At 41.6% G+C, this 20,264-nt stretch overlaps 1 protein-coding gene across 2 annotated transcripts; it reads left to right on the forward strand.

Annotated features, from left to right (window-relative positions):
* The first annotated feature begins 103 nt into the window (after window positions 1-103).
* On the forward strand, window positions 104-20,039 carry LOC105395669 (lon protease homolog, mitochondrial). Of its 2 annotated transcripts, none has more exons than XM_048628737.1 (17): window positions 104-178; window positions 5,667-6,152; window positions 6,271-6,535; window positions 6,799-7,123; window positions 7,615-7,744; window positions 8,152-8,292; window positions 8,704-8,867; window positions 9,607-9,746; window positions 10,496-10,585; window positions 11,167-11,359; window positions 12,510-12,697; window positions 13,711-13,886; window positions 16,023-16,188; window positions 16,597-16,783; window positions 17,955-18,084; window positions 18,491-18,547; window positions 18,938-20,039. In XM_048628737.1, exons 2-17 carry the CDS (start codon window positions 5,745-5,747, stop codon window positions 19,094-19,096), a joined length of 2,919 nt encoding a protein of 972 aa, XP_048484694.1. In that variant the 5' UTR covers window positions 104-178; window positions 5,667-5,744; the 3' UTR covers window positions 19,097-20,039. The 2 variants fall into 2 exon arrangements, with proteins under 2 accessions (XP_048484694.1, XP_048484695.1); XM_048628738.1 differs by having other exon boundaries at window positions 6,853-7,123.
* Window positions 20,040-20,264: the final 225 nt, after the last annotated feature.

The following is a 20,264-nucleotide window of genomic DNA, read 5'->3' on the forward strand; positions in this document are numbered from 1 at the left end:
TTGCAGGGATTTAAATGATAAAATATATGGAAACAAATGGAATGAAATAGTTAAATATATAAATTTTATGAACGCGTCATAATAAATGGCAAATAATGGTGACAGTGACAGGTGGAGGTGACAGACTGACAGTCAGTTGACAGATAAGTGACAAGCCAACTTCGTGAAGTCTCTGGAAATTCTAAGCTTTTCCGGGGTTCGCGTTGGTTGGTGCTCACGTGTTCCTCAATTTTCGCGTCTTTGGACCCCTTTTTTGGGTCAATTTAGCAGTTAATTCTTGTTATTTGTAGTAATTGTGGTGTTGGTAAGTGTTTAGTGTTGTGTTCGTCCATCCATTAAAAGTGTTTGTTCCATTTTAATAAAAATGGAGCATCATTCGGATCCCCCGATCCGGCTGCCGCCAGATCCCCCTGATGGCGAAATGCAGAGTATGCAGACGCCCGAACAACCCCCGCTATCCCCCATATTGTTCACCGAACCATCCCAGGAGACGCGAAAGCGTCCCAGGGATGATCAACAGTCGCAACCGCAAGGTAAGCGCGTTATTGTTAGTCCTGATCTGGCATCCGCTAGCATCCAGACTATCTACACCCACCCAAGCCTCGACGCCGTCAAGGTGTACGATGATTTAGACGCAGGCCCGTTCATTGTTAACGTCAGCCAGGAAGTCCCTTCTGGAAATCCTGCCTCTGGTGCCCCACTTAGGGCTATCAAGTTCGGCCAATTTTTATATCAAAATAAAATAATGGATATTACCCGAGATGGTGTAAAAATGACTGGTAGAAACAGAGTCTCAGTCGAGTTTAAGACCGCAAAGGCAGCCAATGAATTTGTCCATCATCCCGCACTTGCGCAAAATAAGTTCAAGGCTGTTATCCCCACATATAACATCACCCGTATGGGTGTTGCCAAAAGAGTCCCGGTGGATCTCTCACTGGACGATTTTGTCAACTCCCTTGACCTCCCACAGGGCTGCGGTATGGTGCTGAAAGCCCGCAGATTTAGCAGAAAGGTGGTCAATGATGGCGTTACAACTCATGTCCCAACGCAAAATGTAGTGATTACATTCAGGGGACAATATCTCCCCGAGAAAATATACTCTTTCCGGGCTGTGGTAGAAGTTGTGAGGTATACATACCCCACAATTCAATGCTACGCCTGCTGTAGATTTGGACACACCCAGGCTCAATGCCGTTCAAAACCAAGGTGCTTCAAGTGTGCTCAACCACACTTGGGTGAATCGTGCAATACTCCCCAACCAACTTGCCTTTACTGTTCTGGTAATCATCCCTCAACAGACAAGAATTGCCCTGAACAGTCAAGGCAAAAATCAATTAAAGTATTAATGTCGCAGGACAGCATCTCCTTTGCTGAGGCAGATGCTCGCTTACCCTCAAGCAAAAAGTCTTTTGCTGAAGTTGCTTCATCCAAACCAAATGGCCAGTCTCCCAACCGTTCCTACAAAAAAACTGTAGTCACACAACGCAGGCCTAGGTCTCCCCTTCGCCCTGGATACGACAAACTTGCCCATCAGGCTATCATCTCTTCTCCATCTTCTTCACTTCCTAATGGAAGTGCCCTGAGTGTAATCACTCCGAACGACAATTTGCTTGACCACCTCTTGTCTCTGGTTGTTAGTCTGCTGGCTAAATTCAGTGACACCCTACCGCCCAACGTTGCCCAAAAATTACAAGTTATCTCATCTCTATGCCACAATGGCTCTGAACCCATCCCCAATGGCTGCGAACCCGATCCGGGTTCTTCAGTGGAATACTCAGAGCATTAACAGCAAGAAAAGCGAACTGCTCACATTAATTGATGACATCAAGCCCGCTGTCCTTGCCATCTCGGAGACATGGCTTGTGCCGGGTTCCCGTTTTCGGGTTTCTGGTTACTCATGTCTGCGGGATGACAGGGATGACGGGTATGCTGGGTGCGCTTTGCTAGTAAAGCGTTCCCTTACCTTTTCTTCTATCCCTATCCCCCCCCACGGGCAGGAGTTTAACGTCGTGGCTCTTAGGGCTATAGGCGTTACATTCGTGTCCGTCTACTTCCCTGATCCTCACCCTTCTCTTCTTCCTTCTTTCTACAATTTAATTTCTTCCCTCCCTCATCCCCTCCTGATCATGGGGGACTTTAACGCCCACCATTCCTCTTGGGGCTCTTATCGTACTGACTCATTCTCTGTCGCCCTCTTAGACGTGCTTGATACCTTAGATGTTTGCATTTTAAATGACGGGTCTCCAACCCGTCGAGTCCATCCTCATCAAAACCCTAAAAGTGCAGTGGATCTATCCTTCTGCTCTCCTCTTCTTTCATCATCAATATTCTGGAGGGTCCTTCCAAATACCTTTGGAAGTGATCATTTTCCCATTTCAATCACTATTCCCAACAGGTCCAGCATTCTTACCGACAGATGTGCCTTTCCAAGGTACATGGTTGGCGAGAAAGACTGGTCCAACTTCATCTCATCAGTAGAAGATAAACTTAGCCTGATCCAGCCCTGTACTAGTGACAATTTTCTCGCCAACTACGACATGTTTGAGAGAGCATTGACATCCTCAGCGAAAAACAAGAAAACTCGCAAATGCCAAAGAGTCTCACCGCCTTGGTGGGATTCCGACTGTACCACGGCCATAGACGAGCGCAATAATGCTGAGGGTGTTTATCTCTCAAACATGAGCATGGACAATTTTATTAATTATAAACACATTGCGACTCGCACTAAAAGGCTTCTTAAAAAAAAGAAGAAACAGGGCTGGTTCAGGTTTTGTGAACGTCTCTCCCCCAGATCTCCCCCTTCCTTAGTGTGGAGATACATTCGACGTTTCCGTGGATCTCTGAACGTCGAAAACATCACATCCAATGATCCCTCTGTATGGCTCGAAGGGTTCAGCGACAAGCTGGCCCCTCCATATGTCCCACACTATGATTCTCTTCCTCCTCCCCCGTCTATTATACAATCTTCAGACAGATTGGATTCACCGTTCTCTATGGACGAACTTCAATCTGCTCTATCAGGTCTATCCGATTCAACTCCAGGCATTGATGGCATTCCATATTCGTTTCTTTCAAAATCAAGCCTCAAGGTCAAGCAGGTCTACTTGGAGCTGATAAATTACTTCCTTGAGTACGGAGTTACTCCGAGCTCATGGAGTAAACAAATAGTCGTACCTATTTTGAAATCCGGAAAGGACCCTCGTGATCCAAACTCCCGTCGACCGATCGCCCTATCCTCTTCCTTGGCTAAAATTCTCGAACACATAATAAAGTGCAGGCTCGAATGGCTAGTCGAAAACAAAGGTATCTTAGCCAAAACCCAGTTTGGGTTTCGGAAAGGCATGAGTACTTTGGACAGCCTTGCGATACTCACTACAGACATCCAAATTGCCTTTAAGAGGAAAGAATACCTGGTGGGTGTCTTTCTTGATGTGGCATCTGCTTACGACAACGTACTTCTTCCTGTGCTCAGGCAGAAAATGCGCCAGCTGAGTATTCCAGTGAAGCTTACCCGTCTTGTTTGCAGCCTACTAATGGAGAGATCCATATTTATAAAATCCCCATCATCTTCCCTAGACCACCCAAAATTTGTTTGGAAAGGCCTCCCCCAGGGATCAGTCTTGAGCCCTCTCCTGTACAGCCTCTATACATACGATCTTGAACGGTCCGTTGACTGCTTTTGCGACATTTTACAATATGCTGATGACCTTGCACTCTACCACGCTTCTTCTTCATTAGGAGAGACAAATGTCCAGCTGAACCTGGCCCTAAGATACCTCTCGGACTGGCTGACTCGACATGGCTTATCCCTCTCCACTCAAAAATGTACAGCAGTCGTATTTACCAAGAAGCGCAACGTCCCTGACGTGGACATCGTTATTGGAGAAGATTCAATTGCTGTATCAAGTGAAGTAAAATTCTTAGGCGTGATATTGGATTCCAAGTTATCAGGTACCCATCACATGAGCTATGTGGCTCGGAAGTGTGAGAGGGGTGTCAACGTCCTCAGATCACTGTCGGGTGTTTGGTGGGGTTCCCACCCTTACTCACAAAAACTGCTATATAATGCGATTGTCCGGAGCCATTTCGATTATGCTGCCTTCATTATAGACCCTTGCAATAAAGCAGCTCTGGAGAAAATTGACAAAGTGCAGTACAAGTGCCTTCGCATAGTTTCAGGTGCGATGAAATCCTCCCCTACCAATGCCCTCCAGGTTGAGTGTGTTGACCCTCCTCTCTCACTTCGGAGACAATACTTATGTGATCGGTTTTTCTTTCGAATCTGGCAATCTAACTCCCATCCTTTGTTGCCCAAACTTGATATCCTTAAGCGTCTGTGTAATGCTCAAGAAACCCATGGACTTTCCTATCTACTAAAAACTTATATCTTTTCTTCTAACCTCCCCCACCCTACATCCAAATTTAGTATTTACCCTCTGTTTGATGTTCCTTACGACGCCTTAGTTTTTCAGCCCAATGTAGTAATGGATTTAGGTATCAGTAAAGACTCTCCTGCCGCTGAAAAAGCTCTTAGTGCGAAACTCAATTCAGAGTGGCCAGGCTGGCTCCCCATATTCACTGACGCATCCAAACTCTCCGAAAACAGCAACGTGGGTTTGGCCGTATGGCTGCCCAAGTACAAAGTTGCACTCAGTTTTAAGCGTCCCCCTGAGTCCTCGGTCTTCACGGGCGAGGCAACAGCTATTCTCGAGGCGCTTCTGTACGCTGAGTCACACAAACTTAACAAAACTATTATCCTTTCTGATTCGGCCAGTTCATTACAAGCAATTATTTCCTTTCCCTTTAAATCCAAATCCAAATTCCCTATCATTTTAAAAATTAGAGAAACCCTATTCCGTTGCATGACTCAGGGTATAGAAGTAGCTATCGCTTGGATACCTGGGCACAGTGGTATTATTGGTAATGAGTGTGCAGATTCCTTTGCTAAGGATGCCGTTAGCTTGGGCCTGGACACTCATTACCAAAATTTTGCCCATGACCTTGCCTCGCTCGCAGGACCGAGGCTAGATAGATCCTGGAAAGTGTCCTGGGACACTTCTAGGAATTTTAAAGGTAAATTTTACTCCCATATCCAACCTCATATCCCAAAAAAGCCATGGTTTTTTAAAGCAAAACACTTAGATAAACCAGCAACTTCCACTCTTTGTAGACTGCGTCTGGGCCACGCGTGCACCCCGGTGCACTTGGCTAGGATTCGGGTCCGTGATAGCTCTGTCTGCGACTGCGGTGCCAGTGAAGGATCTGTTGATCATCTCTTTTTCGAATGTCCCAACCTTCAAACCTCCCTATATGACATCCTCCCCCCCACCATTCCCAAACCTGTAAATACTAACTATCTTCTTACCCTTGTACATACTCCCCTTGTTAATATACTGTACAAATTCCTTAAGACTAACAATATTAAACTGTAAATGTGTTTGTACATATATACTAACAAATCTAACCATTACTTGTGATGTCCACTTATTGTTTGTATATATTGTGTTTGTCTGGTTGTTTCAGGTTTTAACTGTGTAAATAGTCTAAAATAACCGTAACGACTGCTTTCCAATACTGTGAGCATTGGTCACGTGACTCTGGCCCAGTTAGCCGTGTTAGTCACACACGGCAAAGAGCCATTCAACCAAAATTGAATTGAATTGGAAATTCTAACCTATTTTCGTACTTTTAAAACGTATTATTTTAATAGTTATCGGTCTAAAAACCAGAATAAGTGTTAAAATATGCACAGTGCCAGTTTATTGCTAAGGAAAACCGTTCTCCTTCATCCAAACTTGAAATCTCCGAGTGCACGTATTGCCCGAAATGTAGCGAAAGTTGCATCACAAAACAAACCGGTGAAGAGGAAAGTTTTGAGTTACGGGTACAATGTTTACGGGTCGAGGAATGAGAGGATCTGTGGGTATGGTGCTGGGTACCTATCGTCGGCGCGACAGATGACCGGGGCCAGAGCGTACTCCACCGCTAACAAGAGTGACCCCCCGGAAGAAGATCCTGAGGCTGCGGATGAGACGCCATTGTTCTCCAGCCAGCTTCCGGCGACGGTGGCGGTGCCGGAAGTGTGGCCGCAAGTTCCGGTCATAGCCATCAACAGAAATCCCGTGTTCCCTAGGTTTATCAAATTGATTGAGGTTAGTGGATTTAGCTCCTCCTATGTACAAAGTCCATGTTTAGTTTTATATTTTTTATTTCGTTAGTGAACTTTAATTGTTAGTAACTAAAATTATTTTATATTATTTCTCTTTCCAGATCAGCAACCCAGCTTTAATAGACTTAATAAGACGCAAAGTGAAGCTCAACCAACCTTATGTGGGCATATTCCTGCGCAAGACAGAAGATGACACCAAGTCGGACACAGTGTCGTCACTGGACGAGCTCCATGACGTGGGCGTGTTTGCGCAGATCCACGAGATGCAGGACATGGAGTTCAAGATGCGCCTCGTGGTGATGGCACACCGCCGGATCAAGATCACCGGACAGTTCATTGAGGAGGAGATCGAGACTGGACCTGCTGGTAAGAATTATGCATGGGTGATGAAAGAAGTATAACAATGAAAATTTAAACAAGGAGTCTCTTATCAGTGTTCTTCCTTCATATATCTATTGCTATTGTTATATATCATAATAAAGTTATTTGTTTTATTACAAGCATGCAAACCCTACTGCAGAAGATTATTGATTTAGGAAATATTAAAAAATTGTATTATCATGACCCTTTAAACCCTGTACTTACACCAACTGAGTTTCTGAAATGATCAACCCTATTTGACATTTCAGAAATGAAGTTGACATTCCCCACTTTTAATGTTGAGCTTGACGTTACCCCTGAAGAGTCAGACGCCGAGCGACGCAGGAGGAAGCACCGCAACAACAAACGCAAAGAGAAACCCGTAGAGGCCAAAGAAGAGGTTGAGACTCCAGAGACCACCACAGAAAAGGCTAAGGACACAACAGAAAAGAAGCTACCATCAGACCAAGTTATGATGGTCAAAGTGGAAAACTTACACCATGATCAATTCAAACAGACCGAGGAAGTTAAAGCATTGACACAAGAAACTATTAAGACTATCAGGGATATTATTAACTTGAATCCTTTGTACAGGTGAGTGATGTTGACTGGATGTTTTTTCAAAGTCTGTTTGTAATGTCTAATAAGAATATTTCTGGCTCCCTTTATGTGTTCGAATTTATTCAATCAGTGATTAATGAAAATGAGTTTTACCCTACATTTAATACTCATCAACACATTGACCAAATAGCTACAGATTTTAAAAAGAGCTGAATATAAGGCCTGTGAATACATCATGTTATCATAATATTGTACTTTAAACTAACTATTCACCCTTTTGAAATGCCGATGCTGGCACAGAACCATTACAGCCTCCCTACACATAACCATGGCCTGTTCAAAAAAGCCTTTGTGTCAATAAATATGGGTAGCTTCATCATTCACCTCCTTTTAAGCGAGTAAGGCGCTTCTACTGGCCCAACCACATTTACAATCACCTCACGCCCCTCCCCTCCCCATACCCCACCGCCCACCACAACCGCGCCAACTTGGCGCAGCTTACACTACTATCTCTACCTCTACAGGGAATCCCTACACCAGATGCTAGCCCAGGGACAGCGAGTGGTGGACAACCCGGTGTACCTGAGCGACCTCGGCGCCGCGCTCACCGGCTCCGAGCCGAGGGAACTGCAGGCCGTGCTCGAGGAGATGGACGTGAGTGTACACACACACACGCACACACACACACACACACACACACACACACACACACACACACACACACACACACACACACACACACACACACACACACACACACACACACACACACACACACTAAGTACTTAAACAATACTTATGAAAAAATATAACCCTCATTTTTGCTTTAGAAAAGCATACCTACTTACCGAATTGTTAAGATTAAACACGTTAATGCAATTACATTTACAACAATTAACAACGCAGTCGTTTGGCATTACGAAAAAACATGAAAAGGTCTTGTTGTTTCTAGATCTCTTACCTACAAAACAACATTCCCTTATGAGTTACAAATAGTGTGAAGACACTTTCAGTGTCCTATTTCTATACTATTTGTAACGCTCGCTGTCCCTATTCCACAGATACCTAAAAGACTGATGCTATCTCTTTCCCTGCTGAAGAAAGAGTTGGAACTATCAAAGCTACAACAGAAGATTGGTAAAGAAGTGGAGGAGAAAGTTAAACAACAACACAGGAAGTACATCCTGCACGAACAACTTAAGGTGAGCAATTGAGCATATACAGAACCACTACATAGTTGAGGTTGATATTTCTATACACAATAAAACTATAATCGAATAGGTCGGCAACTGCATTTATGTGCAAAGGTAATATCTACACGAATATTCCAAGCTGCTTGTAGTCTTATAATAATGCAAATCATAATGTATCTAATGGATGCCAAGATTGGCCAAAAACCGTCAACTGGTTTTTATTAGCGTGTCGGTGTCAAAACCTAGTAATCAGATGCCGTTTGTCACCATGTGGAAAGCATTAGCTAATCAGATTATTTGTCAGTGGCTGACTGCCCAGAGTGCGCCAGACGCACATACAAGTAAAGCTGATACATACACAACATGACAACACTTTTTCTTTTTTCTTTTTTGACGTTATTCATCCTTGCTGTCCTCCAGGTGATAAAGAAAGAGCTAGGCATAGAAAAAGACGACAAACAGGCCATAGAGGAGAAGTTCCGGGCGAGGCTCGCAGGCAAGACAGTCCCCGCCGCCGTGCAGACTGTTATAGACGAGGAGCTGCACAAGATGCACTTCCTGGAGAGCCACAGCTCCGAGTTCAAGTGAGTATAATACCTCCCATAGCCACTGTATTGTTTAACTGGATCTATAAGCCATTTTAGGCTATATAGTGTCATGTTTTAGGTCCCTGTGGAGATACAACCTACGGAGAGAGCTATGTAGGTCATTGTAGGGTGTAATCTATTTAATGGTCCTTCGAGCCGGATGGTAATTGCCAAAATGTAACGCCATTCGTGCGCGCTATGCCGCTCAGCCGCTATTCGTCTATTACTGCAGGTATCGCTCTGAATCCTTTGTCATCATTGCTTCTTAACTGCACCATAGCCGCCATGTTGCTATAGACAAGTCTAGGCATAGACAAACAAGCCATAGAGGAGAAGTTCCGCGCGAGGCTCACAGGCAAGACGGTGCCCGCCGCCGTACAGACTGTCATCGACGAGGAACAGCACAAGATGCAGTTGGATGGAGTTATGCCGCTCTCTTATCACTCGTTCATAACTGCAACATACGTAGTTGGCTACGATCAGTATAGAGAAGAATAGCAGGTTTTAGTGCGCATCAAATAGCGCGACGACATTGGTCAGCTATGCCGCTCAGTCGCTACTCGTCTATTACAAGGACTCTCTTCGGATTGTCTCTTATTATTCGTTCAGAATTAAGCTATAGATGGCCGCCATTTCATCAAGATCCACAAAAACTTAAAAAACGGCACGCCAAATCTCATGCACCCTAATAACCCAAGTTCAAAGTAAAAAGCTAACCTCTTCATTTCCCCCCTAGCGTGACCCGTTGCTACCTCGACTGGCTGACCATGCTGCCGTGGGGCGTGACGTCGACCGAGAACCTCAAGCTACAAGACGCTCAGGTCATACTGGACGAGGATCATTATGGCATGGAGGATATCAAGAAGAGGATACTGGGTATGTACGGAAAGTGGAATACAATACAAATACACTACAAATATCTTTATTGATAGCCAAATAATTGAAACAGTGTTATAATATCCCTAACCCCTACACTAGGATTCCCTGTGTCGTAGGGATTAGTCTCTTTCGTCTTATGCTATACAATAAAAAAAAAATTATAAGTTGAGAATGAAGAATGAGGTTAGTAGTAACACAGTATTTATAAATTTTTGCGACAAGACAATTTTTTCTATTAATAATCTTCATTTAGTTAAGGTAACATTGTTAGTCAAACAAAAAGTAGCAGACAAAAAAATAATAAAATAAAAATATTAGTACCCATGTCCACCGAGTAACAACAATTTGTGGTGGAAGGAAAGAAATATCCCACCAAAAACATTAAATGTAAAAAATGCCAAGTCTCTCGATGCAGTCTTTCCATCGTAAAAAGTTATGAGATCTCATAGAAGTCTTATTGAAATTATTTTGTTTAATTAAAAAAAAAATTGTTTTATTTATTGTATAATTACAGTGACTTGGCAATAAGCACAAACTAAAAGTAGTGATTTTTACTGTAAATTAAAGAGTATTCAACTCTCGCGATAAGTCGCGAGCTGTATCGCCGTTTTCGAATGAGTAGATCCATCTTGCCACCTAGAATGTAATCAAATCAAATTGCACTTGCAATTGCACTTACATTACTTAATCAGAAATAATAAGTAAGACACCAGTTTACTAACATAGCTTTCTGTATCTATCCACAGAGTTCATAGCAGTGTCGCAGCTGAAGGGAACCACGCAGGGCAAGATCCTGTGCTTCCACGGCCCGCCCGGAGTCGGCAAAACCAGTATTGGTGAGTCGCATTTAGCTACAGAGTTACGACTCTATAACCTATTACGGCCCACAAGAAAAAGGGTAGTGGTTTGGTGGAAGCAATATTAGAAATCCAACTTTAATGGAACACTGTAATGGGTTAGAAATGGCTTTGTACATACAGGGTGGGCCAGTGAAAAGTTTAAATAAAAAAAAAACACAGAAAAAAAACTATTAGAAATCCAACTTTAATGGAACACTGTAATGGGTTAGAAATGGCTTTGTACAGGGTGGGCCAGTGAAAAGTTTAAATAAAAAAAAAAACACAGAAAAAAAACTATTAGATATATTTCAAAAAATCTTTTTTAATATAACGTCAGAAGTCGGGATTTTTTTTTTTGAATAATAATAGTGTTCATATGACCACCGTCGCGACTGTTTAGTGCCACTTGCAGAAACATATTAAATCTAGATTTAGTGTCAAATGTCGATTTAAGAAACGTCAGTCCATATAAAATTTGACACTAAATCGAGATTTTACACTAAATCTAGATTTAATATGTTTCTGCAAGTGGCCCTTAATTTGTAACCAATCTAATCTCCCCTCCCCCCCCTCCGCAGCTCGCTCAATCGCGCGCGCCCTAAACCGCGAGTACTTCCGCTTCTCCGTCGGCGGCATGACGGACGTGGCGGAGATCAAGGGGCACCGGCGCACGTACGTGGGCGCCATGCCCGGCAAGCCGCTGCAGTGCCTCAAGAAGACGCAGACGGAGAATCCATTGGTGTTGATTGATGAAGTGGATAAAATTGGAAAGTGAGTAATATATGTTTTATATGACGTTTTGGGATTTTGGGCGTTTTGGGAAATATGGCGTTTTAAAAAATTTGGCATTTTAAAAAATTTGGCGTTTTGAGAAATTTGGCGTTTTGATAATTTTGTCATTTTGAGAATTTTGTCATTTTGAGAATTTTGTCATTTTGAGAATTTTGTCATTTTGAGAATTTTGTTATTTTGACAATTTCGACATTTTGAGAATTTTGACATTTTGAGAATTTTGACATTTCGAGAATTTTGACATTTTGAGAATTTTGACATTTTGAGAATTGTGGCCTTATGATAGTTTAGTTGTTATACTCGTATATGCAAGATGGTCGACTACGACTAGTTATTGTGCAACACTATTCTGCATACAAGTCGCCTCACACGGGTGCACTAGTGGCCCCGCGGCGGGGATCAAGGGGCGCCGGCGCACGTACGTGGGCGCCATGCCCGGCAAGCCGCTGCAGTGCCTCAAGAAGATGCAGACGGAGAACCCGCTATTGTTGATCGACGAGGTGGATTAGATTGGCAAATGAGTTATTTTGACGTTTTGGGATTATGGCGTTTTGATAATTTTGACGTTTTGAAAGTTTGAACGTTTCGGAAATTCTGACGTTTTTGGAATTTTCACGTTTTGAGTATGAAGACTGTCTGAGAATTTTGTCGTTTTGAAATGTTTGGTCGTTTTGGGACTTTTGACGTTTTGAGAATTTAGACATTATGATAATTTTATGTTTTGAGATTTTGTCGTTTTGCTATCGCGCATTTTAGAACACACAAGTAAGTGATTTTGGCGTTTTGATCAATTTGACGATTTGAGAATTTTGACGATATAAGAATTTTGACGTTATAAGAATTTTGACTTTAGGAGAATTTTGTCTTTCTGAGTGTTAGGTAGTTTTGGGAAATTTGACATTTTAAAATTATGACGTTTTGGGACTTAAAATCTACATTGGTCGCTATGCATGATGGTCGACTAGTCATTGAGCAACTAGTTTTGATATTTTGACAAACCCACGACAGCATCACGAATAATACCCGAGACCTTATCCGATACCCCACCACGACTCTGTATATCTTTTGTGGCATATGTACTTATCTAGTTCTGTCAAATGTGACCTAAACCTCATCCCATTACTTGCAGAGGCGTCCACGGCGACCCGTCCTCGGCCCTTCTAGAACTACTAGACCCGGAACAGAACGCCAACTTCCTCGACCACTACCTCGACGTGTCGGTGGACCTGTCGCGCGTTTTGTTCATCTGCACGGCCAACGTGGTCGACCAGATCCCGGACCCGCTGCGCGACCGCATGGAGCTCATACACATGTCCGGTGAGTGTCTGCACGTGTATTGTATATGTAGTTAGCTCTGCTCATATTATTATAATAATAATTATTAAGCTTATATGTATTGTATACCAACTAGTTTTAAGTCTTTTTTTTGAAAAGATGGCTCAGGAGTTTCTTGCCTCCGTTCTTCTCCTTAGACAGAAAGAGCCCCCCCTTATCCGAACGGAGAGTAATTTGTAAAAATTGACGTTCATCAGAAAATTTTATATTTGTACGATGAATAAAAAATTTTGAGTTTGAGTTTGAGTTTGTATACTTTGCAAAATATAGCATGATCTATGCTATGACTTATGACAGCAGCTGTCAAATCCATACATTCGTTATTTTTATTTTTATCATTTGACTTTTTTTTTTGTTTCCTAACCAAGTTTGTTCACCATATGGTTCACCAGGTTCTGTCATTCAAACGTTATATGGCTCATGCTATAATTTAAAAAGAATAGTAGAGAAGTCACTCGACGCATAATGTCTGTCCGCTCTAGTTGTGTTTATTTCCACAGCTAATTGTGAGCTTTTTGACGCTCATTTTCTTTTATTCTGCGTTCTATATTCTCCTGCCGATGGTCCCGGGTTCGATTCCCGGCTGGGGCAGATATTTGATTAAATACAGATATTTGTTCTCGGGTCTTGGATGTGCCCGTAAAATGGCAATAGGCCCGCCCCCTATTACATTGGGACTAACATAACACTCTGGCAAAAAATGGGTGCAGCATTACACCTCTGCCTACCCCGTAAGGGAGTACATTAGTACAAGGCGTGAGTGCGTGTTTTTTGTTTTATATTCTCCTGTTTACTGTATATCACATTGTTATCCGTATATCAAATACATGTTAACTTATCTATCTTTATGAAGTCTTTGCGGGTTAGGGTAATACAAATACGTGTTTGTTTGATAGCGGCCGTTTTTATTAGTAATCGTGACTGGTGAACTGTCACTTGTCATAGACAATGACCACAGACACATCACTTTACCTAACCCTCTACCCTATTCCCAGGCTACGTAGCAGAAGAGAAACTGGCCATCGCCCAACAGTACCTGGTCCCGACAGCTCGCAAGAACTGCGGGCTGAGTGAGGAACAACTAGTGCTGAGCGCCGACGCGCTGCAGACATTGATCAAGAGTTATTGTAGGGAGAGCGGCGTCAGGAACCTGCAGAAACATGTCGAGAAGGTATGTAGACTCCGGTGTTCTCCCTACTTCCCGTAAGGGAATTGGTAAATGGTTTACGGGCGGAGCCCGGTGACCATGATGTCTATTCGCCACTCGCGGACGTGGGTGGGTCGTTGGCAGTGGCGGCTGGTGCCTCAGATACCCGGTGGTGCACTTTATGGGTTTAGTAATTTTTTGGAGAAAAATAGATTAACTATTACAATTAGAAGTAAAAAAATTATAAGTATACTTTACCTTATTTATTGACGCGAAATAGCTTCTCCGCCGAAACGAAAACAACACACGGAAAGAAAAATAAAGCATTTAGTCTCTCACATCCACATAACCATTTCTTTTTATTGAACACTAGCTGTTCCCGCGCGCTTCGCTTCGCCTTAAAAAGTTTTCCCGTGGGAATTCCGGGATAAAAAGTAGCCTATGTTCTACCCCAGGGTCTAGACCGTATGTATACCAAATTTCATTCAAATCCGTTCAGTAGTTTTGGCGTGAAAGAGTAACAGACAGACAGACAGACAGACAGACAGATAGACACAGTTACTTTCGCATTTATAATATTAGTTAGGATTTCACTTTTGAAAATTCAGGTAGGTACTTATAAGTTTCATTTTTTGTTTTGCACTAAAGGCCGAGGCGGCCCAACAGATGTCCAGTCTATTTTGCAATGTCCTATTGCTTTTTGAAAATGAAAATGAAAAAAATGAAAAAATGTTTATTTAACCAAAAAATTTACACAGGTTATCTTAATAAATATTATGAATATAAAACAGTTATAAATTATTTGGACCAGATTTAAAGAACTATGGTAGCTAGGGTTCTCACACTAGGCTAAGCCTGTGCCGTGAGTAACCAGTAGGCAGACTGTAACATTTGAGAACAGGTGGCTTGTTGTCAACATTTTGAGTAAGATTAGGGTGAAAGTAGTATATTTGGTTAGCATTTAAGATACAAATCATACGGTAAAAAATGAATAGTAAGTAAAAATCAAACTAAAATAACTTAAATAACTAAGTAAAATAAAATTTAAATTTTTATGAAGTCAATATTGTATTTTGCACTCATTTTCATTCACACACACATACACACTCACGAAATCTTTACTACTTTCTTAGTTAATAAGTAATTAGCAAATTAATAACGTATTCGCGCGCGAAAGGTGAAACTGACAACTGACAATGACATGACAAGTTGACAAGTGCATCGTTCGTAGGTCACTCACGCCACCGGTCAAGGCCACCGCCCGCGCCTCCCGATCCCGAGTCCCGTGGCGTCATTCGTATTATTTCGGCAATTTCCGGTCGCGTGCGGCGCACGAATTTATCCTAGAACTGCATACAGTTTGTACTGAGCATCTTCCGTCTCACGCGCCGGGCGATTTCCATCCTGTTTCATACTACATGTAGGAGCTCGCTCCGTGCGACAATCCGAGCGCACGAGGCCGTTTTTGTTCAAGCAAAAATAAGATCTAATTCTTTCGCAGTAGAAATCAAAATAGGCCAGCTCGATTTAATTTAACTCGTAACGATAATCAGATTTATGTAATTTCTGTTTAGGGTAGGTATTACGGTTGTTATATTGGTATTTTTTGTGAAGTTTTTTTTACACGTTCCAAGTTTGGTATAGGAAGAAGGTAGGTACATATTTAGAAGGTTTTTAAATGGTAGTGCGTTGCACGGGCGCACTTGTGGTGCAGCCGCCACTGGTCGTTGGGGTTATGTGCCTCACCGTTTTGGTGGGGCCAGGTGTCGTGGTATGTAGACTGTACAGTCAGCAAGGGAGATTATATGTGTTCGTTAGCTTAAGGGTTAGACAGCGGGATGGAGTGATTCCAGATGGTTTAATGCATGAGATTCTGTAGGAGACGCTATACAGAAGAAAGGCTGGAAACCTTACGCTTACTTTTACATACTTTGTCGAACCAGCGCTGATAAGGCTGTTTTTGCCCTTGTAAAATTGTTGTTGTGGAGACTCAGGTCAGGCGTGTCCATTTGGCGTGTGTTATTATTTTCAGGACAATCATAACTCTTCCATAGCACTTTTACTAGCGCCATCCACAATGAATAATTAACAAAAAATATAAACCTCCCATTCCAAAACTGCACACTTCACACTCATCCAAATACAAATTCATACCGACAGATAGCGCGCAAGGTGGCCTACAAGATCGTGAAGGAAGAAGCGCCCACGCTGGAGGTGACCAGTTCGAACCTGAGCTCGCTGGTCGGGAAGCCCACGTTCATTAATGACCGCATGTATGATGTGACCCCGCCCGGGGTCGTTATGGGACTCGCTTGGACTGCTATGGGTGAGTTGGCATGCTTATTTATGTGGCAGTTAGCCCCAGTTTCATCATCAGTTTGTATGTACGAAAACTTTAGCAATATTAAATACATATAAGCGTCGGGCCGCATTGTTATTTAAAGCGCATATGAGCAGCTTTTATTCTGTCCCTAAAGGCGTTATATACGAAAAACTAGCGCCGCCAGTTGATCACAACTTCCATTTAAAAGCGTTTTTGGGATTAGGAGGTAGGTTTTAAAAAAAATAATTAGCATGAAGAGGGGGGTAGCCTTGGCAATTTTTGTAAAAACGCTTTCAAACCGAAGTTATGTTTTTTTACAACTGGCGGCGCTAGTTCTGCATGTATATCGCCTTAAACCTATTACTCCCATCCAAATCTTCAATCACTAACCAAACCTCCCCACCCCACCAGGCGGTAGCACGCTCTACATCGAGACGGCGATACGGAACGCCACCGTCGACGACAAGGCTCCCCTCGGCTCGCTCGAGATCACCGGCAACCTGGGCGACGTCATGAAGGAGTCGGCCCGTATCGCCCTGACGGTGGCGAGGAATTATATGAGGAAGATAGATAAGGATAACACGTTTTTGAATACGAGGTGAGTGTTGTTTTGCTGTTAAAGTATGTTTGGTGATTATTTGTGGACAAGTATAAAGTTGTTCTGTACATTAAGTTCAAGGCAAATGCGGCGGAAATCAGAAGGTCGGCTAAGAATGAAGCTGAAATTCGTTTTACATATTATTGTATACTTGAGTGATATTGAAACATGTTACAAGTTGAATTTACTCCTTCTATTTATACACTATTTTACAACTTTTTTGCTACTCACAATTCTTTTTCATCATCAACAATATAACTTTATGATCTCAGCAATATCAAATTGTCAAAAAACATTTACACTAACTTATACCATTTTCCAGAACCAATGATATGGGTGACACTTTAAAATTTTCCATTTAACGCATGAATACTATTGCAAAATCTGTAATTTTATTGGCAACGACCACAGATAATATATATTTCTTGAGTACACACTTTGGTAAAATGGAACGTACTAGAGACGGGACACATCAAAGTCGACGTTCTGAAATCGATAAAATATTAGTTTTTTTTTACATTGTATTATAGTAAGTAGGTATATAGTATTTCTTACTTACTTTCTCATCAACAGCTTTAAAACAAACTATGATGTTTTTAATCAGAGTGTAATCAGTAATCAGTAATCTCTCTCATGCTGCCTCTCAGAATAATAACAATTTTAATATATTTCATTAATAATCTACCTTCATGTAGTTCATCGATATCCTTAGTATAATTTGAGTAAAATTTAATTTATGGTTTATTAAGTTATGGTTAATAGGATACTATTGTTGTTGGAAAATTTCGGTCTGTTTGTTGTCATTTTGTTTGTTATTTTTGTCAAAATGCCGAGAAAGGCAGTTTTAAACTCGGAATGTCGTGAGTTTGTAATTCATTTGAGTTTGGTTGATAGAACAAAAAGAATTATATTACGGGACTGTGACTATTTGGCTCGGATAGATTGTTTGCAAGATGAACTGATCATCAATGTCGGTGTTTAATCTGACACATACAAATTGACCCGTACAAATATCGATAGGTACAAGTCGATAGGATTTTACTCTCGGACATCTCTAAAACTGCCAAACTCAAAACGTCATGAAAACGTCCCCCATATCATTAGTTCTGGAAAATGGTATACATTATTATCATTATTCTCAAATAAAAATCCCCCTCTTCTCTCCCCGCAGCCACATCCACCTCCACGTCCCTGAAGGAGCGACTCCCAAGGACGGTCCGTCGGCCGGCGCCGCCATCACCACGGCTTTATTGTCACTAGCGACCGGCCGCGGCGCGCGCCCCCTCGCCATGACGGGAGAGGTACGAACTAGACGGCATAACTAACTGTGCTCTATAGTATCTATAGCTGACCGTGCGACCGACGTACTATCATACGATTTTGACACATAAAAAGTTGCATTATGTCAAAATTGTATGAAAGTAACTGTCAGCTATCGATAGATAGATAGAGTTATTGAAACTGGCAATAACATTACACAAGATAGATAGATAGAGCGCAGCCAGATCCACCTATACTCTGCATCTATAATAAAGATGTGCAGGTTTCCTCAGAATGTTTCGTCACAATGGTCGAATTAATTGGTACATGGCAGAATTCGAACCCTCGGAAGACTCAATCTTGAGCCGAGATTTATAGCATATGTGTGTGTATGTATGCGTGTATAACTAGACGTGTATTAAACAACATTTACTTGTGTGTTTGTAGATATCGCTGATCGGCACCGTGCTGCCTGTGGGAGGGATCAAGGAGAAGGTCATCGCCGTGAGTAGTCATCATTATTATATTTATACAGAGAAAACTATTTTACCATTCAATTCAGTACATAAATATACAACTTTACCGTGAAACAATTGGTTTGCGAATTCAGTATTTATAAAGCGTAATAAAGACATATGGTTACCTACTCACATAATTCCCCTAACAATGCCCTATTTCAGCCTGTAATGAAATAAGTACTCGTTTGTAAAAAAAAAATAGACTACGAATGGGTTTCACAAACGAACTAATATCGGCATTAAAATCTATTACTGCCTTGCTTTGACAGTATACTGACAGAAAGAGACAGACATTGATTTAATGACCAAAATACCTTAATGTTCCTTCCTGCAACATAATTATACGAAATTATAACCAACCTCCTCCCACCCGCAGGCCAAACGCGTCGGCATCACCACAATCATCCTGCCCGAGGAAAACCGGCGTGACTTCGACGAGCTCCCCGAGTTCATCCGACAGGACCTGACTGTCCACTTCGTCAAGACTTACGACGACGTGTACCGAGTCGTGTTCGAGGACGGGGAGCAGGTGTAGCATTTGAGATGTTATTATTTGTATTTTGCTCTGTTCGCGTTGAGGGGACGGCTGCTGGATGAGAAACGTTATAAAAGCATCAAAACTTAAACTGGATACGACGTCGCGTCGTGCGACTCTTTCACTCTCTCCCATTGATCACCATGGGAAGGAGACGTTTTCACGACGCGACGTCGTATCGTGTTTATGTGCCCCAAGCCGCGCAGATACTTAAAGGGGTTTTGGAAATGTCTGATTTTAAATAAGTGGGATTTGAAAGCAATACGCTAGATAATATGGGCCTGATTTTTTATTTCCCAGCTTATAACACTGTATGCTGAGTGTAAGTTTGGATAATTTGCATAAAATTGAATTTATTGCCATTTTCTTTTGCGTAAATTATGAAACTTATACGAGGCATTATGGATGAGATAAGGCATTTTCATTTCTCCGACTTACCCAAAGCTTAACTGCTTTGAAATTCAGTATCTTTGTAAATTTTGAATTACATATTTTACATACCGTCACATTATGCCAAAGCATAGCTGCAGATTTTACACACGACTATTCTGCTCAGTCGGATCGGTCTTTTGAGAAACTGGTAGCTTATAGAATTTACTTCTAAAATTAACGTAATAGTTCGTAAAAATAGAGGAAGAAGATTTTTGTTATGTGAAGCTAAATTATTCCCCTCTGCTGACCGATCCTAATCACTGGAATATTTTTATTTATTTATAAGTATGTACTTATGTATGTTTACGGCATCACAGTATAAAGTGTGTCGTTTATTTTAGCCTAGGATAAATATAATAGTTATGTATCATATGTGAGAACATGTAGCATAAAACGATACACTGCCTTACAGGAAGTATATGTATATTGTAGAAATAATAGAGGTAGTTTTATGTAGTGTAGAGTTGTGAATCTTGTTGAATGTTTGTTGTATGTATGTACGTAAGTATAATGTTTATGTATGTATTCAGATTTTATAAATAAAGCATTTATATTAGAGAGCCCTTATCCAGTTTAGCTTTCACAGTAATATAAAATTAAGAAAAAGACATGGCAATTTTATATCTGCTTTATTTAATAAGTTTTTTTGATAAATGTTGAATTTTAATTAAAATATGGTTGAAATGTAAATAAATCTATTTCAATTAAAAAGCTCTTCATCTCTTTAATTTTACCT

Source organism: Plutella xylostella, chromosome 21 (assembly GCF_932276165.1).
Source record: "Plutella xylostella chromosome 21, ilPluXylo3.1, whole genome shotgun sequence".
Lineage (NCBI taxonomy): Eukaryota > Metazoa > Arthropoda > Insecta > Lepidoptera > Plutellidae > Plutella > Plutella xylostella.

Coding starts and splice junctions, on each gene's coding strand:
- LOC105395669 (XM_048628737.1), top strand. CDS start 5,745: ATGCACAGTGCCAGTTTATTGCTAAGGAAAACCGTTCTCCTTCATCCA. Junction 8,293..8,703: donor TCCTGCACGAACAACTTAAG/GTGAGCAATTGA, acceptor GCTGTCCTCCAG/GTGATAAAGAAAGAGCTAGG. Junction 11,360..12,509: donor GAAGTGGATAAAATTGGAAA/GTGAGTAATATA, acceptor CATTACTTGCAG/AGGCGTCCACGGCGACCCGT.